The sequence below is a fragment of the Oncorhynchus mykiss genome, chromosome 3, assembly GCF_013265735.2.
Source record: "Oncorhynchus mykiss isolate Arlee chromosome 3, USDA_OmykA_1.1, whole genome shotgun sequence".
NCBI lineage: Eukaryota > Metazoa > Chordata > Actinopteri > Salmoniformes > Salmonidae > Oncorhynchus > Oncorhynchus mykiss.
In genome coordinates this window covers 68,945,600-68,969,077 of record NC_048567.1, presented here as the reverse complement: position 1 = coordinate 68,969,077, position 23,478 = coordinate 68,945,600, and the positions used below count along the sequence as shown (strand labels likewise).

General features: G+C 47.3%; 1 protein-coding gene across 1 annotated transcript in view; it reads right to left on the bottom strand.

The window, feature by feature from the left end:
• LOC110504559 (unconventional myosin-XVI) overlaps positions 1 to 23,478 on the bottom strand; it is a 223,858-nt gene that overhangs the window by 197,315 nt on the left and 3,065 nt on the right. Inside the window, exon 2 of the mRNA XM_036975024.1 lies at positions 12,027 to 12,299. Coding sequence (XP_036830919.1) covers positions 12,027 to 12,299 — 273 coding nt within the window. The remainder of the gene's footprint in view (positions 1 to 12,026; positions 12,300 to 23,478) is intronic.

Below are 23,478 nucleotides of genomic sequence, written 5' to 3'. Positions count from 1 at the left end.
GAGAAGAGGAGGGAGAGAGAGAGAGCTGGAGAGAAGAGGAGAGAGCGAGAGAGAGCTGGAGAGAAGAGGAGAGAGCGAGAGAGAGCTGGAGAGAAGAGGAGAGAGAGAGAGAGCTGGAGAGAAGAGGAGGGAGGAATAATGACATTTAGGGAGAGTGAGAGAACTGGAGAAAAGAGGAGGGAGGAATAATGACATTTAGGGAGAGAGAGAGAGCTGGAGAGAAGAGGATGGAGGAACAATGACATTTAGGGAGAGAGAGCGAGAAAGAGCAAGAGTGAGAGAGAGAGGTTGAGCGAGAGAGTCCAGTAGGGTTTACCACATCACTAGATGTTCTCAGTCAATTCCAGACCTCCCCTACAGACTTAGTCTTTTATCCACTCTTCTTCACAGTAAAATATGACTCTATCCTCCCCATCAGCATATTCCACTCTTCAGCCCTCCAAAAGATTACCACATACTGGCTGTCATACAGTCCCTTCTCTGCCACCAAACTCTTACCAGATGCAACAAGAACGCAAACACTGAATGGAATGCAGTCTGAATCCAAATGCCAGAGTTGAATAGATTCCTGATGACTCGACAGTCTCCAAATCAGTTAGATGCAGAGTCAGATCAGACATAGAGACACATTTCTGTGGATGTAGACACAGAAAGTCAGACTCATTCCAGTCAGGAGAACATGTCTCTACTCATTCCAGTCGGGGGGAATGTCCTTGTACTATAGGGTGGCAGGTAGCCTAGCGGTTACGAGTGTTGGGCCGGTAACCGAAAGATTGCTGGTTTGAATCCCCGGGCAAACAAGGTGAAAAATCTGTCTATGTGCCCTTGAGAAAGGTACTTAACCCTAATTGCTCCTGTAAGTTTCTCTGGATAGGAGCATCTGTAAATGACTAAAACGTAAATGTAAAAATGTGTCAGACCTGGCAGAGGCCCTCCAGTCTCCACAACATTAGCGAGCCACTGGTGAACAATTACAGTATGTTCAACTACAGAAGAGGAGGAGGAGAGTAGCGAGAGAAGACGAGGAGAGTAAGGAGAGAGGAGGAGGAGAGTAAAGAGAGAGGAGGAGGAGATTAAAGAGAGAGGGGGAGGAGAGTAAAGAGAGAGGAGGAGGAGAGTAAAGAGAGAGGGGGAGGAGGAGAGTAGCGAGAGAAGACAAGGAGAGAGGAGGAGGAGAGTAAAGAGAGAGGAGGAGGAGGAGAGTAAAGAGAGAGGAGGGGGAGGAGAGTAGTGAGAGAAGAGGAGGAGAGTAAGGAGAGAGGAGGAGGAGAGTAAGGAGAGAGGAGGAGGAGGAGAGTAAAGAGAGAGGAGGAGTAGAGTAAGGAGAGAGGAGGAGGAGAGTAAAGAGAGAGGAGGAGGAGAGTAAGGAGAGAGGAGGAGGAGAATAAAGGAGAGAGGAGGAGGAGGAGAGTAGGGAGAGAGGTAGAGGAGGAGAGTAAGGAGAGAGGAGGAGGAGGAGAGTAGCGAGAGAGGATGAGGAGGAGAGTAAAGAGAGAGGAGGAGGAGGAGAGTAAAGAGAGAGGAGGAGGAGGAGAGTAAAGAGAGAGGAGGAGGAGAGTAAAGAGAGAGGAGGAGGAGAGTAGCGAGAGAGGATGTGGAGGAGATTAAAGAGAGAAGAGATGGAGAGTAAGGAGAGAGTAGGAGGAGGAGAGGGGAGGAGAGTAGCGAGAGAGGAGGAGGAGAGTAAAGAGAGAGAAGGAGGAGAGTGAGGAGAGAGGAGGAGGAGTAGAGTAAGGAGAGAGGAGGAAGAGGAGAGTAAAGAGAGAGGAGGAGGAGAGTAAAGAGAGAGGAGGAGGAGAGTAAAGAGAGAGGAGTAGGAGAATAAGGAGAGAGCCTGCTCTACACTATACTTGATTGTTTTGTTACATAAACTGAAATTAGGCGAACTATTAGAGTTTTAGCATCCAGGAAATGGTAGAGCGATTTATGCATAGTGCATCTTTAAGAAATGAAATCTAAATTACATTTGCACTAAGCAAATCTAACAACAAATGAGTTCAAGTATTCATTTTACTTAGCACTACACTCTTACTTTTGTTCAAGTGCTGTATCCGGCTAAATTCACACATTGGTTAGATGTTCCTTGTTTGGGAAACAGATCAAGGTTCACAGAGTCAGTCATTGCCTTTTGTTTGAGAAACAAATTGCTGGTTTCTCTCTCTCTCTTTCTCTCTCATTACATCAATAGAGAGGTTTTGGCCCAATGTCACAGCACGACATGTACCTTTCACTACAAAGGCACCTGGGAAAGGGATGGATATGTGGCAGTGACAACCAGCCAGCTTCTAACTGGCCGGTTTCCGCTAGATGGGCCAGCTGCAAAGTCAAAATTCATGAACACAACAATTTGCTTAATTTAAGGTTAGGGTTAGGCATTAGGGTTAGCAGTGTGGATAAGGTTCGGGCTAGGTTAATTTTTTTAAGCATTTTATTCACCTTTATTTAACCAGGTAGGCTAGTTGAGAAGAAGTTCTCATTTACAACTGCGACCTGGCCAAGATAAAGCAAAGCAGTTCGACACATACAACAACACAGAGATACACATGGAATAAACAAAACATACAGTCAATAATACAGTTGAAGAACATCTATATACAGTGTCTGCAAATTAGGTAAGATAAGGGAGGTAAGATAAGGGAGGTAAGATAATAAATAAGTCATAGTGGCGAAGTAGTTATAATATACCAATTAGACACTGGAGTGATTGATGTGCAGAAGATAAATAAATACAGCAAGATAAATAAATACAGTGTGGGGATGAGGTAGTTGGATGGGCTATTTGCAGATGGGCTATGTACAGGTGCAGTGATCTGTGAGCTGCTCCAACAGCTGATGCTTAAAGCTAGTGAGGGAGATATGAGTCTCCAGCTTCAGTGATTTTTGCAGTTCATTCCAGTCATTTGCAGCAGAGAACTGGAAGGAAAGGCGGCCAAAAGAGGAATTGGTTTTGGGGGTGACTAGTGAGATATACCTGCTGGAGCGCGTGCTATGGGTGGGTGCTACTATGGTGACCAGTGAGCTGAGATAAGGCGGGGCTTTACCTAGCAGAGACTTGTAGATGACCTGGAGCCAGTGGTTTTGGCGATGAGTATGAAGCGAGGGCCAGCCAACGAGAGCATACAGTTGCAGTGCTGGGTAGTATATGGGGCTTTGGTGACCAAACGGATGGCACTGTGATAGACTGCATCAAATTTGTTGAGTAGAGTGTTTGAGGCTATTTTGTAAATGACATCGCCGAAGTCGAGGATCGGTAGGATGGTCAGCTTAAGAGGGTATGTTTGGCAGCATGAGTGAAGGATGTTTTGTTGCGAAATAGGATGCCGATTCTAGATTTAATTTTGGATTGGAGATGCTTAATGTGAGTCTGGAAGGAGAGTTTACAGTCTAGCCAGACACCTTGGTATTTGTAGTTGTCCACATATTCCAGAGTAGTGATGCTAGTCGGGCAGCAGGTGTGGGCAGCGACCGGTTGAAGAGCATGCATTTAGTTTTACTTGTATTTACAAGCAGTTGGGGGCCACGGAAGGAGAGTTGTATGGCATTGAAGCTTGTCTGGAGGTTAGTTAACACAGTGTCCAAAGAAGGGCCAGATGTATACAGAATGGTGTCATCTGTGTAGAAGTGGATCAGAGAATCACCAGCAGTAAGAGCGACATCATTGATGTATACAGAGAAGAGAGTCGGCCCGAGAATTGAACCCTGTGGCACCCCCATAGAGACTGCCAGAGGTCCAGACAACAGGCCCTCCGATTTGACACACTGAACTCTATCAGAGAAGTATTTGGTGAACCAGGCGAGGCAGTCATTTGAGAAACCAAGGCTGTTGAGTCTGCTGATTAGAATGTGGTGATTGACAGAGTCGAAAGACTTGGCCTGGTCGATGAATACTGCTGCACAGTAATGTCTCTTATCGATGGCAGTTATGATATCGTTTAGGACCTTGAGCATGGCTGAGGTGCACCCATGACCAGCTCTGAAACCAGGTTGCATAGCGAAGAAGGTATGGTGGGATTCGAAATAGTCTGTAATCTGTTTGTTAACCTGGCTTTCGAAGACCTTAGAAAGGCAGGGTAGGATAGATACGGGTCTGTAGCAGTTTGGGTCTAGAGTGTCTCCCCCTTCGAAGAGGGGGATGACCTTTGCAGCTTTCCAATCTTTGGGAATCTCAGACGGTACGAAAGAGAGTTTGAAGAGGCTAGTAATAGGGGTTGCAACAATTTCGGCAGATAATTTTAGAAAGAGAGGGTCCAGATTGTCTTGTTTAAAATCTGATTTTATGACTTTGTGGCTGTTCCAACTAGTGACCACTCTGCAGAGCTGTCTCTGGTACATTAGTAATCCTAATAAATGCCAACCTCACATGCAATTAGTGCAACTGTGAATGTAGGCTATTTGTCTTTACAACGGTGTGTGTGGTGCTAAACTCTGAGGTGATGAAGACATGAATCCATGACAGCGGAAGCTATTAGTGCTTCTACCTCCTCCAATCTCAGAGAGCTGATTACAGACACAGTGTTACTGGTGCTAGACTACACACTGTATGTCTGTCTGTCTGTTTAGATCTATACCTGTTGATCAATAAAGGACAGAGTCAAGGGGAGGAGGAGAAGAGGGAGAGAAGAGGGAGAGAGGAGGAGGAGAGGGTGGAGAGAAGAGGGAGAGAGGAGGAGGAGAGGAGGGAGAGAGGAGGAGGAGGAGAGGATGGAGAGAAGAGGGAAGGGGAGGAGAGGAGGGAGAGTGGAGGAGGAGGAGAGGATGGAGATAAGAGGGAGAGAGGAGGAGAGGAGGGAGATAGGAGGAGGAGGAGAGGATGGAGAGAAGAGGGAGAGAGGAGGACAGGAGGGAGAGAGGAGGAGGAGGAGAGGATGGAGAGAAGAGGGAGAGAGGAGAGGAGAGGAGGGAGAGAGGAGGAGGAGAGGATGGAGAGGAGGGAGAGAGAGAGGGGAGGAAGAAGAGGAAGAAGAGGGAGAGATGGAGGAGGAGAGGTGAAGACGAGGAGGAGAGTAGGGAGAGGAGAGAAGGAGGAGAGAGGGTGATTTCCCTTCTTCAGATTGTGAAAGATATGTCACTCCTTCCCACATGTAATCACACTTGTCTTAATTAAGCGACAGGACGTCTCAGTTGAACGTGTAATGCTTGTACGGCATGACACCCACCCACACACTGATGCTGATGCTACTGTACAGTACATTAGTGCAAACAATGAAAAGGAATCTCAACCATTATCAAACTCTGATGTGATGTAGGATGAAATCTAACTAATAAATCAATGACAACACAATCACATAATCATGTCATCACAATGTATAAATCTGATATTAAAACACCTTCTTTGGGTTAGATCATATGGAGTAACAAAGGGTAGATGAGCTAATATTAAACAGGTGTCTATAGGCATTGAGACACAAAGACTAGATTATGATTATTAGGTGTTAACTGGAGCTGGGGAGGGAGCCACTTTGTCATACCCAGGTAAAATCTATACACTATATATATATAAAAGTATGTGGACACCCCTTCAAATGAGTGTATTACCCGTTGCTGACAGGTGTTTAAAAACGAACACACAACCATGCAATCTCCATAGACAACCATTGGCAGTAGAATGGCCCTACTGAAGACTGACTTTCAATGCGACACTGTCATAGGATGCCACCTTTCCAACAAGTCAGTTCATCAAATGCCTGCCATGCTAGAGCAGCCCTGATCAACTGTAAGTGCTGTTATTGTGAAGTAGAACCGTCTAGGAGCAACAACGGCTCAGCCGCGAAGTTGTAGGCCACGCAAACTCACAGAATGGGACCGCCAAATGCTTTATAGTCTGGCAGTCTGACGGACGAACCTGGGTTTGGCGGATGCCAGGAGAACACTACCTGCCCGAATGCATAGTGCCAACTGAAAAATTGGTTGGGAGAGGAATAGTGGTCTGTCGCTGTTTTTCATGGTTTAGTCTAGGCCCCTTAGTTCCACTGAAGGGAAATCAACACTATAGCATACAATCCCATTCTAGACGATTCTATGCTTCCAACTTTGTGGCAGTTTGGGGATGGCCCTTTCCTGTTTTAGCATGACAATGTCCCCGTGCACTACAAGAAGTCCATACAGAAATGGTTTGTCAAAATCGGTGTGGAAGAACTTGACTGACCTTAACTCCATCGAGCACCTTTGGGATGAATTAGAATGCTGACTGCGAGTCAGGCCTAATTGCCCAACATCAGTGCCCGCCCTCACTAATGCTCTTGTGGCTGAATGGAAGCAAGTCCCCTCAGCAATGTTCTAACATCTAGTGGAAAGCCTTCCCAGAAGAGTAGAGGCAGTTATAGCAGGAAAGGGGGGACCAACTCCATGTTAATGCCCATGATTTTGGATGAGATGTTCGACGAGCACATACTTTTGGTCATGTAGTGTATCTCTCGACCAGACCCCATTCTAACCTCATATAAGAGAATAAAAATCATTCATATAGACTCAATCTCATCAGAGATATGATGTTTGCTGCGAATGTAACATCCAATACCACCTAAATATCACAGCTATATACCAATCATACCCCAGCTTGGAATATTACATTTCATTCTGGAACGGTACAGTAACAACATGATGGGAATTGATTTGGGGTTCCACGCCTCTGAAGGGGAACAGATGCTCCGGTCACAGCCGTCCCTTCCACTGATGAAGTTAAGAGATGACTTTAGAAAGGCAATTTCACCAAATGTCACTAGGCATGCAAGTCCCAGTTTACATATGGCAGGGAGGAATCAGGCTGATAAATAGGGCTTGAGTCTCTCTTTGTCTCTTTTTCTTCTCCTTCATCCCTCCCAGATGTTTCCTTGTCTTTGTTTCTCACTTTCTACTTCTTTGATCTCATAGCCCCCTCTCCTCCCCTTTCACATTTTCCCCATTCAATCTCTTTACCCCGCTCCACATCTCCTCCTCCCCTTGCTGTTTATTTTCCTATCTGCTTCCATCCGATAGTCTGCCAGTGATTGCTGATAAGGTGTGGGTGTGGGTGGGTGTGGGTGTGTGTGTGTGTGTGTTTTGTGCGGGTGTGAGTGTGTGTGTTTCGATCTCTTATTACCATCCTGCCTTGTCAGCAGAGTGTGTTTCTAGTGTATCTGTGAATCTGTGCCCAAAGCCAGCTCCATACTGACTAAGTTTAATTACGATAGACAAACAGACGGAGAGAGAGAAAGAGAGAGATGCCAAACACACACACTGCATCCTTCAAATGTTAATGAGTCACATTACAAGCTGTTGTTTTCTCAACTCTTTTGGTTCAGTGGCCAATAGTGTATCAATCAAGAATGAATGATGCCAAAAATTCAAAAATAAAAGTAATTACAGAGGGAGGTGGGGTGTTTATGACAAGGACCTAACACATCTAATGCAGAAGACATTCATACCACCGACTGCACAGTCATGCATCATAATATCCCAATGGCTCGCTGTGGCTAGATAAACCGTTTGGACACAGTCCATCGCTGTCATTTCATGGCTTTTCACTTCAATGAGAGATTCACCACCAGAAAAGGCATTCGCAAAAAAAAGCAAAGTGAAAACCCCATCAGCTACATTCAACTATGAGTGTTATGTTTCTCCCATCATCACCAAGAAGAACAGGCTGAGCTGAGGTCCCTGTGGAATACCAAGCATTGATTTGTTTTCTACATATCCTACCTTTTCCTCATGTTTTGCGCTGAGTCCGGTATTCCAGTTTTACAGGGTTTGAGAAGCTTGGCAAAGGCAAGCCCCCTAAATTACCTCCCCATATGGAACCCTAGGCATTTCCACATTGGGTGTATTTACACATTTCCTCCTCTCCATAAATGATTAAGGATTTTGACAAGGATGAAATTCCAGAAATGTTCCCAGATCCATCCCAGGAAGAAGCTGTCCTGAGGCGAACATGTTCCCAGATCCCTCCCAGGAAGAAGCTGTCCTGAGAAGAACACGTTCCCAGATCCCTCCCAGGAAGAAGCTGTCCTGAGGCGAACATGTTCGCTGATCCCTCCCAGTAAGAAGCTGTCCTGAGGCGACCATGTTCCCTGATCCCTCCCAGGAAGAAGCTGTCCTGAGTCGAACACGTTCCCAGATCCCTCCCAGGAAGAAGCTGTCCTGAGGCGAACATGTTCCCTGATCCCTCCCAGGAAGAAGCTGTCCTGAAGCGAACATGTTCCCTGATCCCTCCCAGGAAGAAGTTGTTCTGAGGCGAACATTTTCCCAGATCCCTTCAAGGAAGAAGATGTACTGAGGCGAACATGTTCCCAGATCCCTCCCAGGAAGAAGCTGTCCTGAGGCGAACATGTTCCCAGATCTCTCCAAGGAAGAAGCTGTCCTGAGGCGAACATGTTCCCTGATCCCTCCCAGGAAGAAGCTGTTCTGAGGCGAACATGTTCCCAGATCCCTCCCAGGAAGAAGCTGTCCTGAGGTGAACATGTTCCCAGATCTCTCCCAGGAAGAAGCTGTTCTGAGGCGAACATGTTCCCATATTCCTCCCAGGAAGAAGTTGTCCTGAGGCGAACATGTTCCCTGACCCCTCCCAGGAAGAAGGTGTTCGGAGGCGAACATGTTCCCTGATCCCTCCCAGGAAGAAGCTGTTCTGAGGCGAACATGTTCCCTGATCCCTCCCAGGAAGAAGCTGTTCTGTGGCGAACGTGTTCCCTGATCCCTCCCAGGTAGAAGCGTTTCTGAAGCGAACATGTTCCCTGATCCCTCCCAGGAAGAAGCTGTTCTGAGGCGAACATGTTCCCTGATCCCTCCCAGGTAGAAGCTGTTCTGAGGCGAACATGTTCCCTGATCCCTACCAGGAAGAAGCTGTTCTGAGGCGAACATGTGCCCTGATCCCTACCAGGAAGAAGCTGTTCTGAGGCGAACATGTTCCCTGATCCCTCCCAGGTAGAAGCGTTTCTGAGGCGAACATGTTCCCTGATCCCTCCCAGGTAGAAGCTGTTCTGAGGCGAACATGTTCCCTGATCCCTCCCAGGTAGAAGCTGTTCTGAGGCGAACATGTTCCCTGATCCCTCCCAGGTAGAAGCTGTTCTGAGGCGAACATGTTCCCTGATCCCTACCAGGAAGAAGCTGTTCTGAGGCGAACAGCTTCTACCATGTTCCCTGATCCCTCCCAGGTAGAAGCGTTTATGAGGCGAACAGCTTCTACCATGTTCCCTGCATATAAATTGATATAGAATGAAGTTGGATGGAGAGAGAAACGTTCTGCAAAGCACTACCACAAACTGTTCCCTTAATAAGGAGTAGGTAGTCAACAGAGCAAAGATGAACATAGGAGCAGTCAAGATGCACTAATAGCAGCAACAGCAAACATGCAATTCAGTCCAATGGAGTCCAATTAGACTACTCATCATGTAACCTTCTACACTGAATGTAGCCTATCCATGGAACATCCAGACTGCAGTACAACATCTTGTCCAACACCATAGAGATCCTTTTAAAATGACTCTTCTCACTATTCTAACTATTCTAGTATTCTAATTCTAACAACACTGACCAACCTGGCCGTGAGTGTTCCAAGTCTAGTTAGTCAGACCTCTGGTTGGCAGATGACTATACCCACCATAACGAAAGCCAGTCTTGTGCCAGTCTTCTACCATGCTGTTGAAATGGTGATTAGGCTTTCTAGTTGGGGGTTAACAGTGGCAATTCATGTCCAGTCAAAGGGCAGGTTTCCGTTGAGCAGTGGCATGGGCACACCAGCTGCTCTCAAGGACCCCAACTGAAGCTCATTGGCCAAAGGAGGGAGATTAGCATAGTAACCTGCAATGGCTGCTGGGAGGTCTGACACAGATAGCTGGCAATTCAAGAGCATGGGTGGAAAGAGAGATAAGGGAGGGATGGAGAGAGGGAAATAAGGAGAGAAAGGGTAGTCAGAGAAAGAGGAAGAAAGAGAGAGAGAGATGAAGAAAGAGAGAGAGAATGATTAAGGGAAAGGAAGTAAAGAGAGAAGAGAGAACGAGGAGGCCATAGTGAGATAAATGCGTTTCTATAGCAAAGGCAGCAAGTCTCCCCTGAGCCTCATAGAGTATTCAGTAGTAATGATACTTCATGAAGACATAAAGTGTGTTTGACTGCAGTTCTGTGTGTATGGGCCTGTGGCCTTAATGGTAGTCTCTAACTCTCCCTCAGATCCCTGCCTGATTTAGAGTCAGGCTCACAAGTGCGCCCTCTCTCCCCTCTGAGGCCTCGGCAGAATCCCTAATAGGGAAACTCTTAGTGGTTAGAATAGGGGTTCCAGACACACAGACATGCAGGCACGCACGGAGACACATGCACACACATACACACACAGACACACGTGCAGACACACACCACGTAAAAAAGTAAATCTGCCCAACTGTCCTGGAGAGTGAGACTACAGTCAGAATACCGGGACTGCTAATCCTTGCTGCAAAGTCTCAGGCAGAAACAGGTGACTTGGGCTGAATCAATAACATCTGAGCTCTGTGATTGTTGCGCCGTTGTCATGACTGATCCCTTAATACTTACATCTGATTGTCTCCCAAGAGCTGCATTTGGCTCTGTATATTAGCTAGGTGTGTTTGCATGAGAGTGAGAGTGAGAGTGAGAGTGAGAGTGAGAGTGTGTGTGTGTGTGTGTGTGTGTGTGTGTGTGTCTGAAGGAGTTAGTGTCCTGACTAGCCTGTAAACAGTGTGAAGAATGAGCTAATACTGTAAAGCTAATGGCCACTCCTCACCCTTAACACATCCATTTCCCAGCTGCCACACACACACACACACACACACACACACACACACACACACACACACACACACACACACACACACACACACACACACACACACACACACACGCACACACACACACACACACACACACACACACACACACACACACACACACACACACACACTCTCAGCAGAATACTGATTAGCAACTGAATCTCGGGAGAGCAAATTAAGAGAATATTGAAGGAGGAACAGAATACAAAGAGGGAGAGAGGGAGGAGGGAGAGAGAGAGAGAGAGACAGAGAGGAGGGAGAGAGAGAGAGAGACAGAGAGAGAGAGAGAGGAGGGAGGGAGGGAGGGAGGGAGGGAGGGAGGGAGGGAGGGAGGGAGGGAGGGAGGGAGGGAGGGAGGGAGGGAGGGAGGGAGGGAGGGAGGTGCGCGAGCGTGTGTGATGTTTGAAAGGGTCCCCCGCCTTGCAGAGAATGAAGTAAATGCAGAACCAATAGAGCTCATGTAACCAGTGCTACTCAGTACTACTCAGTACTACTTAGTGCTACTCAGTACTACTCAGTATTACTCAGTACTACTCAGTGCTACTCAGTACTACTCAGTATTACTCAGTACTACTCAGTGCTACTCAGTACTACTCAGTACTATTTAGTGCTACTCAGTACTACTCAGTATTACTCAGTACTACTCAGTGCTACTCAGTACTACTCAGTGCTACTCAGTATTACTCAGTACTACTCAGTGCTACTCAGTACTACCCAGTGCTACTCAGTACTACTCAGTGCTACTCAGTATTACTCAGTACTACTCAGTGCTACTCTGTACTACCCAATGCTACTCAGTACTACTCAGTGCTACTCAGTACTACTCAGTGCTACTCAGTACTACTCAGTGCTACTCAGTGTCACTCAGTACTACTCAGTGCTACTCACAAGCTGAAACCCTCCACTGTCTATTCTGTTTGCACTGACTCAAAGCTCATAGAACTGTCAGAACTCAATAGTTCAAATGGAATCTTATAGAACTCATATATGATGCATCGGCTTCACAAATCTAGGACAGTTTTGCTGATAGATATAAACCCTGGAAATAGATCAAAACTAGCTTTAACACTCAAGTGGGAGTATGCTAACTAGAACCTAAAATGGTTCTTCTGCTGTAGGACCTTCTACATGGAACCAAAGAGGGTTCTCCCTGGAACAGCCAAAGAACCATTATGGAACCCTTTTTTCAAAGAGTGTAGCTAACACTCCCCCCCCCCCCCCCCCCCCTCCCTCCCCTCCTGCCCTCAAACACACAGAAATAAACACACCCACCTTCTTTGTCATCGTGCCGTATGATGGCATCCTGTATGACATCACCAAGGCTGAAGCAAATGCGGTGCCTCTTCCTGTGGCTGGTGGACGGGGCTTTGACCTTGACTCCGCCTCCTGGTTTCTGTAGGGTGTTCTCCCGCTCGTAGTACGCCCTTATTTGGTCACAGCGCATTCTCCTAACCAGCCGCTGGCGCTGGCCAAACGGGAGAGACTCCAGCAGACACTGGTCGATCTCCATGTTCTGACGAAACACGTTACATAGCTGAAAACAACCTGCGGAGGGAGGGAGGGAGGGAGGGAGGGAGGGAGGGGGAAAAGAAGAGAGAGAAATGCATTAGCATATCATGTTTGTGATGAAAATCTGTCTCAACAGTTTTATACAAGTCAAAGATAGACAGAGATGTTAAACGCTGTCTATTGCGCACGTGCGTGAGTGTGTTTGTGTAAAAGACACAGATACAGCTGTTACATTAATAAATCCAACAGGGCCAGATCATGTTTATTTAAATACAGTCTGACAGTGAGCGGACAGGACAAGGCTTGGATGATAAGGTACACCAGTCTGTTTCACCTCCAGACTAGTGTATGTGACTGCCTGTATGGTTATAATGGACTACACTTGCACTGCCTTTAGCCTTGAGGAGTTTTGAAAAAAATAATAACACCGTTTGTCATGATATTGTCTCTGCCAGTGTCTCTGCCAGTGGAAGAGAGTTCTCCTCATCACTACCTAGTCTCTGAGTCGTATTAGGGTGTGTCTGTGTAATGCTGCTGCAGCTTCAATGACTGCAGGAGAATTCATCACTAGCTACATATCAGGACCAAACCAGGCTTAGATATCAAGATAGTTCCAGACTTACAAAACTATAAATATTCATAGCATTATTCAGTGATGAAGGCAGAGAGTTAGAGGAATCTTAAGTCAAGTTGCAATGCACAGGCGATCAAAGGCAATGAGCGTAAAAAAGTCATCTTCAACAAAATCTAAGTTTGCCCCCTTATGCAATATGCTTCAGAAGAAAGTTTGCAATGATTTGGTGATGTGTGTAATGTATGAGTGTGTGAAAAAGACAGCAGTAATTAGTGCAGTCATTCAGGTCACTATTAGTGCCTTTGCAGATAAATTAGAGACAGTGGCTTTTCTCCTCCTCTTCCTGAGTCACACACTCTCTCTCTGCTCATCTCCTCCATCCCTGTCTGCTTATCTATCTGTCTGCCCTCTTTGCCTCTTCTTTTAACACACTCCCTCTCTGCTCATCTCCTCCATCCCTGTCTGCTTATCTATCTGTCTGCCCTCTTTGCCTCTTCTTTTAACACACTCCCTCTCTGCTCATCTCCTCCATCCCTGTCTGCTTATCTATCTGTCTGCCCTCTTTGCCTCTTCTTTTAACACACTCCCTCTCTGCTCATCTCCTCCATCCCTGTCTGCTTATCTATCTGTCTGCCCTCTTTGCCTCTTCTTTTAACACACTCCCTCTCTGCTCATCTCCTCCATCCCTGTCTGCTTGTCTATCTGTCTGCCCTCTTTGCCTCTTCTTTTAACACACTCCCTCTCTGCTCATCTCCTCCATCCCTGTCTGCTTATCTATCTGTCTGCCCTCTTTGCCTCTTCTTTTAACACACTCTCTCTGCTCATCTCCTCCATCCCTGTCTGCTTGTCTATCTGTCTGCCCTCTTTGCCTCTTCTGAGAGGCAAACACACTCCAATTTCCTGTTTTCTGATATTCTTCCTTGTCATCCCTCTCTTTCCTTTCTTCCTCTCCCTCCCTTGGTCACATTGCCTGTTTGACCGTCTTCCACCTCTCGCTCCCTTTAAATCTTCCCCTCCCTCCCTCCCTCCCTCCCTCCCTCCCTCCCTCCCTCCCTCCCTCCCTCCCTCCCTCCCTCCCTCCCTCCCTCTTACACCATTCCTTCTCTCTCTCTCTCTCTCTCTCTCTCTCTCTCTCACACTCCTCTCTCCCCTCTCTCACACCTTCCCTCCCTCCCCTCCCTCACACCCCTTCCTCTCTCTCTCTCCCTCTCTCTCTCTCACACACTCCTCTCTCCACTCTCTCACACCTTCCCTCCCTCCCCCTCTCTCACACCCTTCCTCTCTCTCTCCCTCTCTCTCACTCTCTCTCTCTCTCCCTCTCTCTCACTCTCTCTCTCTCTCTCTCTCTCTCTCTCTCTCTCTCACACTCCTCTCTCCCCTCTCTCACACCTTCCCTCCCTTCCCCTCTCTCACACCCCTTTCTCTCTCTCTCCCTCTCTCTCACACTCTTCCCTCTCTCTCTCCGACTCCTCCACCCCCCCTCCGTCTCTCACACCCTCCCTCCCTCTCTCCCTCTCTCTCACACTCCTCCCTCCCTCTCTCCGACACCCCTCCCTCCTCCCTCACTGTCAGACTCCTCCCACTCTATCCCTCTCTTTCACACACCTCGCTCCCTTCCTCTCTCCCTCTCTCTCACACCCCTCCCTCTCTTCCCTCTCTCACACCTTCCCTCCCTCCCCCTCTCTCACACCCCTTCCTCTCTCTCTCTCTCCCTCTCTCTCTCTCTCACACACTCCTCTCTCCCCTCTCTCACACCTTCCCTCCCTCCCCCACTCTCACACCCTTCCTCTCCCTCTCCCTCTCCCTCTCTCTCACACTCTCTCTCTCTCTCTCTCTCTCTCTCTCTCACACTCCTCTCTCCCCTCTCTCACACCTTCCCTCCCTCCCACTCTCCCACACCCCTCCCTCCCCCCCTTCGTGTGTGTGTGATTCAGCAGGATTGTGCAGCAGGCTGCTGGTGAGGTTTAAACCACTGACAGTGGGACGTTTTTGAAGTACTGCAGCCTTTTCACGTCCCTCTCCCCATCACCCTCTCTCTCCCCCTCTCTCTCCCCCTCTCTCTTTCTCTCTTCCTTCATTCGTCTCTCTCTTCATCTTTCTCTTTTCTCTCCTCCCTGCCTGCTACACGTTTTTAAAGAGGAGCATGAATCACTGCAGTTTGTTCTGTCATGCTGCTATGGAAATGAGCGCTGCAGTGCTTTTCTCTGAAGCTGTTCACCTCATAATCTCTTCAGAGACCCATAAGCACATGCACAGCGCTGAACACACACAAATGCCAAAAAAGAGACACATGTGTATCCATAACAGACATGGCTGGGGAAAGAAGAGTTGTTTATCCCCCAGCATGTTGTCTCTACTTTGTGCTTTAGTTCCTTATCAGGCTAATGTTACTGTGTCTCTAACTGCTTTTGCTTCAGATAATAATCTACACACCTGCCTCCCAGACAGACAGTTGGCCCTGCACAATGCTCAAATGGTACCATCTTTTAACTCTCGCTCCCTCTTTCACCCCTTTCAACTCTCGCTCCCTCTTTCACCCCTTTCAACTCCTGCTCACTCTTTCACCCCTTTCAACTCTCGCTCCCTCTTTCACCCCTTTCAACTCTCGCTCCCTCTTTCACCCCTTTCAACTCTCGCTCCCTCTTTCACCCCTTTCAACTCTCGCTCCCTCTTTCACCCCTTTCAACTTTCGCTCCCTCTTTCACCCCTTTCAACTCCTGCTCCCTCTTTCACCCCTTTCAACTTTCGCTCCCTCTTTCACCCATTTCAACTCTCGCTCCCTCTTTCACCCCTTTCAACTCTCGCTCCTTCTTTCACCCCTTTCAACTCTCGCTCCCTCTTTCACCCATTTCAACTCTCGCTCCCTCTTTCACCCCTTTCAACTCTCGCTCCCTCTTTCACCCCTTTCAACTCTCGCTCCCTCTTTCACCCCTTTCAACTCTCGCACCCTCTTTCACCCCTTTCAACTCTCGCTCCCTCTTTCACCCCTTTCAACTCTCGCTGCCTCTTTCATGTTTCTCTTCTTTCCTCTCGTCCTCCTGTCAATTCCTCCCTCTCTACTTTCCTCTCTTCCTCCTGTCTATTCCTCCCTCTCTTCTTTCCTCTCTTCCTCCTGTCTATTCCTCCCTCTCTTCTTTCCTCTCTTCTTCCTGTCTATTCCTCCCTCTCTACTTTCCTCTCTTCCTCCTGTCTATTCCTCCCTCTCTTCTTTCCTCTCTTCCTCATGTCTCTTCCTCCCTCTCTTCCTCCTGTCTATTCCTCATGTCTCATCCTCATCTCTTCCTTCATCTCTTCTTTCCTCTCTTCCTCCCTCTCTACCTCATGTCTCTTCCTCATGTCTCTTCCTCATGTCTCTTCCTCATGTCTCTTCCTCCCTCTCTACCTCATGTCTCTTCCTCATGTCTCTTCCTTCCTCTCTTCCTCCCTCTCCTCCTCCAGTCTCATCATCATGTATCTTCCTCATGTCTCTTCCTCATGTATCTTCCTCATGTCTCTTCCTTCCTCTCTTCCTCCCTCTTTTCCTCCCTCTTTTCCTCATGTCTCTTCCTCATGTATCTTCCTCCCTCTCTTCCTCCCGTCTCATCCTCATGTCTCTTCCTCCCTCTTTTCCTCATGTCTCTTCCTCATGTCTCTTTCTCCCTCGCTTCCTCCCGTCTCATCCTCATGTCTCTTCCTCCCTCTCTTCCTCCTGTCTCATCCTCATATCTCTTCCTCCCTCTATTCCCCCCTCACTTCCTCCCATCTCATTCTCATGTCTCTTCCTCATATCTCTTCCTCATGTCTCATCCTCATGTCTCTTCCTCCCTCTCTTCCTCATGTCTCTTCCTTCCTCTATCCCTCATGTCTCTTCCCTCCTCTCATCCTCCCTCTATTACTCATGTCTCATCCTCATATCTCTTCCTCATGTCTCATCCTCATGTCTCTTCCTCCCTCTCTTCCTCATGTCTCTTCCTCCCTCTCTTCCTCCCTCTCTTCCTCATGTCTCTTCCTTCCTCTATCCCTCATGTCTCTTCCCTCCTCTCATCCTCCCTCTATTAGTCATGTCTCATCCTCATGTCTCTTCCTCATATCTCTTCCTCATGTCTCATCCTCATGTCTCTTCCTCCCTCTTTTCCTCATGTCTCTTCCTCCCGTCTCATCCTCATGTCTCTTCCTTCCTCTCTTCCTCCCTCTTTTCCTCATGTCTCTTAAACATGTCTCTTCCTTCCTCTATTCCTCATGTCTCTTCCTTCCTCTCTTCCTCCCTCTATTCCTCATGTCTCATCCTCATGTCTCTTCCTTCATCTCTTCCTCTCTTCCTCCCGTCTCTTCCTCATGTCTCTTAATCATGTCTCTTCCTTCCGTATCATCCTCATGTCTCTTCCTCCTGTCTCTTCCTCATGTCCCTTCCTCATGTCTCTTCCTCATGTCTCTTCCTCCCTCTCTTCCTCATGTCTCATCCTCATGTCTCTTCCTCCCTCTCTTCCTCCCTCTCATCCTCCCTCGCTTCCTCCCGTCTCATCCTCAGGTCTCTTCCTCATATCTCTTCCTCATGTCTCATCCTCATGTATCTTCCTCCCTCTCTTCCTCCCTCTCTTCCTAATGTCTCTTCCTCGTGTCTCTTCCTTCCTCTCTTCCTCATGTCTCTTCCTCATGTGTCTTCCTTCCTCTCCTCCTCCCCCTATTCCTCCCGTCTCTTCCTCATGTCCCTTCCTTCCTCTCTTTCTCCCTCTATTCCTCATGTCTCTTCCTTCCTCTCTTCCTCCCTCTCTTCCTCCCTCTCTTCCTCCCGTCTCATCGTCATGCCTCTTCCTCATGTCTCTTCCTCATGTCTCTACCTCCCGTCTCATCCTCATGTCTCTTCCTTCCTCTCTTCCTTCCTCTCTTCCTCATGTCTCTTCCTCATGGCCGCTCCTCCCTCTCTTCCTCCCTCGCTTCCTCCCGTCTCATCCTCATGTCTCTTCCTCCCTCTCTTCCTCCCTCTCTTCCTCCTGTCTCATCCTCATATCTCTTCCTCCCTCTATTCCTCCTGTCTCTTCCTCCCGTCTCTTCCCCATGTCTCTTCCTCACGTCTCTTCCTCATGTCTCAACCTCATGTCTCTTCCTCCCTCTCTTCCTCCCTATCATCCTCCCTCGCTTCCTCCCGTCTCATCCTTAGGTATCTTCCTCATATCTCTTCCTCATGTCTCATCCTCATGTATCTTCCTCCCTCTCTTCCTCCATCTCTTCCTAATGTCTCTTCCTCATGTCTCTTCCTTCCTCTCTTCCTCATGTCTCTTCCTCATGTCTCTTCCTTCCTCTCTTCCTCCCCCCATTCCTCCCGTCTCTTCCTCATGTCTCTTCCTTCCTCTCTTTCTCCCTCTATTCCTCATGTCTCTTCCTTCCTCTCTTCCTCCCTCTCTTCCTCCCTCTCTTCCTCCCATCTCATCGTCATGTCTCTTCCTCATGTCTCTTCCTCCCTCTCTTCCTCCCGTCTCATCGTCATTCCTCTTCCTCATGTCTCTTCCTCATGTCTCTACCTCCCGTCTCATCGTCATGCCTCTTCCTCATGTCTATTCCTCATGTCTCTACCTCCCGTCTCATCCTCATGTCTCTTCCTTCCTCTCTTCCTTCCTCTCTTCCTCCCGTCTCTTCCTCATGGCCCCTCCTCCCTCTCTTCCTCCCTCGCTTCCTCCCGTCTCATCCTCATGTCTCTTCCTCCCTCTCTTCCTCCCTCTATTCCTTATGTCTCATCCTCATGTCTCTTCCTCCCTCTCTTCCTCCCTCTCTTCCTCCTGTCTCATCCTCATATCTCTTCCTCCCTCTATTCCTCTTGTCTCTTCCTCCTGTCTCTTCCCCATGTCTCTTCCTCACATCTCTTCCTCATATCTCTTCCTCTCTCTCTTACTCCCTCTCTTCCTCCCGTCTCACCCTCATGTCTCTTTCTCATGTCTCTTCCTCCCTCTATTCCTCCCTCTCTTCCCCATGTCTCTTCCTCCCTATCTTCCTTCCTCACTTCCTCAATCTCCCTCTCTTCCTCCATCTCTTCCTCCTGTCTCTGGGCTCTGATAAGCCAGGATTCAAGACACTTTAGAAAAGCTGTAGTGAACTAAGCTGCTCCACTCACAGAAACCAATTACCGTCGAAAACCCAGACCTCTGCTCTGTGGGCCCAGCCCTGTGTCAGTACAGTATAACCCTTACTAATACTTAGTTTATACAGCTTCTTAAGATGACTTTGCAGAGTTAGAGAGAGGGTACACCCTGATAACCATGAAACTAGTGACCCGACCCACCACAACCAAGCCTGGCCTGAGGAGGCTAGCACCTACCCCCACAGAGAGACACACAACCCAGCCATATCTGGACTGGAGGAGCTAGATAATCATATCAGGACTGGAGGAGCTAGCTAGTCATATCTGGACTAGAGGAGCTAGCTAGTCATATCTGGACTGGAGGAGCTAGCTAGTCATATCTGGACTGGAGGAGCTAGCTAGTCATATCTGGACTGGAGGAGATAGCTAGTCATATCTGGACTGGAGGAGCTAGATAATCATATCTGGACTGGAGGAGCTAGCTAGTCATATCTGGACTGGAGGAGATAGCTAGTCATATCTGGACTGGAGGAGCTAGCTAGTTATATCTGGACTGGAGGAGCTAGCTAGTCATATCTGGACTGGAGGAGATAGCTAGTCATATCTGGACTGGAGGAGCTAGCTAGTCATATCTGGACTGGAGGAGATAGCTAGTCATATCTGGACTGGAGGAGCTAGATAATCGTATCTTGACTGGAGGAGCTAGCTAGTCATATCTGGACTGGAGGAGATAGCTAGTCATATCTGGACTGGAGGAGCTAGCTAGTCATATCTGGACTGGAGGAGATAGCTAGTCATATCTGGACTGGAGGAGCTAGCTAGTCATATCTGGACTGGAGGAGCTAGCTAGTCATATCTGGACTGGAGGAGATAGCTAGTCATATCTGGACTGGAGGAGCTAGATAATCGTATCTTGACTGGAGGAGCTAGATAATCATATTCACAGCTGACAGTAGAGTGTCTATGGACCAGAGCTGGGTACATCTGTCCTAGGCTGGCTAACTATGTCAAAGCACCATAGACTGAGAGCTACAGACAGGGACACAGGAAACAATGGAGAATTATCAGTGCTGGGCCTCTGTATAGACTTTTGTAATACTGGGAAGAGTGATATAGACTGCAGAATAGAAGGATGAAGTGGGGGCTGTATAGAACAGAATGGAGAGAGAGAGGAAGAGAAAGAGAAAGTAGTAACTAGACAGAGTGCCAGTGTGGGCCAGTGGGAGTAGAGCTAAGTCACTGACTTGTGTGTGTGTGTGTCTGGGTAACCAACTTGATCTCATAGTTTTACTTGGACGTGGACATAATTGATGGCCAGCCAAAGTGGTCATCAATCATTAAGGTAAGGGTTAATGACTTTCTATCGTTGGATTCCAACTTGCCTTATGCTTACGCCCATCTGCACGCACACACGCACACACACACGCGCACACACACACACACACACACACACACACACACACAAACACACACACACACACACACACACACAGGCACCAGCAGACTCTATTTAACTGCCCTGTCAGCGTTATAAAATCAGCCATCATAAACATGTTATATGACACACATACACACACACACACACACCGTGACACTTCACACATAAAGACGTACAGCCTCTGAGATGAGTCCAACTGATCAGTCTAGCCTAAAGAAGTGTTATGCTAATGTAAAAACATATTCTTCATATCTGTTGAGCAAGACAAGAGAGAATGAATGAATGTGAGCGGGTGTGAGAGAGAGCGAGGGATGGAGAAGGAGAGAGGGTCACTGTGAGAGAGGACAAGAGAAAGGGACAGCCGGAGATTGAGAGTGAGTGAGCAATAGACAGGACACAACAGAGATTTAGAGGGAATGGTAGAGATATAGTGAAGAGAGAGAGAGATTATAGGAGGGAGGGAGGGAGGGAGGGAGGGAGGGAGGGAGGGAGGGAGGGAGGGAGGGAGGGAGGGAGGGAGGGAGGGAGGGAGGGAGGGAGGGAGGGAGGGAGGGAGGGAGAGACAGAGAGAGCGAGCGAGAGAGAATCTTGCTTTAAAAGATCCTGCTTTCCCATCTCCTGGCTGTCAGCTATTGATTTGCTGAGGAATATCCCTCATAGACTATATTTAATAACACTGACAGCACTGCGCTTGGCTGGGAATTAGCATACAGTGCACACATACAGTTGAAGTCGGAAGTTTACACACACTTAGGTTGAAGTCAAATTAAAACTTGTTTTTCAACCACTCCAACCACTTTTGGCAAGTTGGTTAGGACATCTACTTTGTAAATGACACAAGTCATTTTTCCAACAATTGTTTACAGGCATACTGTTTCACTTGTAATTCACTGTATCACAATTCCAGTGGGTCAGAAGTTTACATACACTAAGTTGACTGTGCCTTTAAACAGCTCGGAAAATTACAGAAAATGATGTCATGGCTTTACAAGCTTCTGATAGACTAATTCATATCATTTGAGTCAATTTGAGGTGTACCTGTGGATGTATTTCAAGGCCAACCTTCAAACTCAATGCCTCTTTGCTTGACATCATGGGAAAATCAAAAGAAATCAGCCAAGACCTCAGAAAAAAAATTGTAGACCTCCACAAGTATGGTTCATCCTTGGGAGCAATTTCCAAATGCCTGAAGGTACCACGTTCATCTGTACAAACAATAGTACACAAGTATAAACACCATGGGACCACACAGCTGTCATACCGCTCAGGAAGGAGACGCGTTCTGTCTCCTAGAGATGAACGTACTTTGGTGCAAAAAGTGCAAATCAGTCCCAGAACAACAGCAAATTACCTTGTGAAGATGCTGGAGGAAACAGGTACAAAAGTATCTATATTCACAGTAAAATGAGTCCTATATCAACATAACCTGAAAGGCCGCTCAGCAAGGAAGAAGCCACTACTTCAAAAACGCCATAAAAAAGCCAGACTACGGTTTGCAACTGCACATGGAGACAAAGATCGTACTTTTTGGAGAAATGTCCTCTGGTCTGTTGAAACCATCGTAATGACCATCGTTATGTTTGGAGGAAAAGGGGGGAGGCTTGCAAGCCGAAAAACACCATCCCAACCGCGAAGCACGGGGGTGGCAGCATCATGTTGTGGGGGTGGCAGCATCATGTTGTGGGGGTGCTTTGCTGCAGGAGGGACTGGTGCACTTCACAAAATACATGGCATCATGAGGTAGGAAAATGATGTGGATGTATTGAAGCAACATCTCAAGACATCAGTCAGGAAGCTAAAGCTGTCGCAAATGGGTCTTCCAAATGTACAATGACCCCAAGCATACTTCCAAAGTTGTGGCAAAATGGCTTAAGGTCAACAAAGTCAAGATATTGGAGTGGCCATCACAATGCCCTGACCTCAATCCCATACAACATTTTTGGGCAGAACAGAAAAGGCATGTGCGAGCAAGGAGGCCTACAAACCTGACTCAGTTACACCAGCTCTGTCAGGAGGAATGGGCCAACATTCACCCAATTTATTGTGGGAAGCTTGTGGAAGGCTACCCGAAACGTTTGACCCAAGTTAATCAATTTAAAGGCAATGCTACCGAATACTAAATTGAGTGTATGTAAATACTGACCCACTGGGAATGTGATGAAAGAAATATAAATCATTCGTTCTACTATTATTCAGACATTTCACATTCTTAAAATAAAGTGCTGATCCTAACTGACCTTAAACAGGGTATTTTTACAAGGATTAAATGTCAGGAATTGTGAAAAACTGAGTTTAAATGTATTTGACTAAGGTGTATGTAAACTACCGACTTCAACTGTATGCACTGAGTATAACAAACAATTAAGAACACCTTCCTAATATTGACTTGCCCTCAGAACAGTCTCAATTCGTCGGGCCATGGACTCTACAAGGTGTCGAAAGCGTTTCACAGGGATATTGACCCATGTTTAATCCAATGCTTCCAACACTTTGTTCCTATGCTAATAAATGTTGGCTGGATGCCCTTTGGGTGGTGGAACATTCTTGATGCACGTAGGAAAGTGTTGAGCGTGAAAAATTGTTGCAGTTCTTGATAGAAACCGGTGCGGCTGGCACCTACTACCATACTTGCAGATACCCTGTCTTGCAGATTCCCCCTCTGAATGACACACATATACAATACATGTCACAAATGTCCCAAGGCTTAAAAAATCTTCTTTAACTAGTCTCCTTCGCTTCATCTACACTGACTGACTGAGACATCAATAAGGGATCATATCTTTCACCTGGATTCACCTGGTCAGTTTGTCATAGAAATAATGTTTTGTATACTCAGTGTACATCCACACACACTAATATATACATGTATGCACGCAGGCATACACAGTTCTGTAAGGATGGGTTGAGGCAGGGATGTTCCGCTGACCTATAAGCCCACTCCTGTGTCCCTATCTGCTTCAGTACACATCAAATGTGAGAAGATGCACGCACACACAAACATGATAAATAACCAATTTCAGCCTTTGTTTTCTCCCTCAATTATTTTCTCAGAGGAAAGAAAGAGCAGAAAAAAAGGAAAGAGAAATGATTCACTGCTCATCCTCCCTGAGAGCCTTTTTCTTCTACTGATGTATCCATTCCAGATATATCG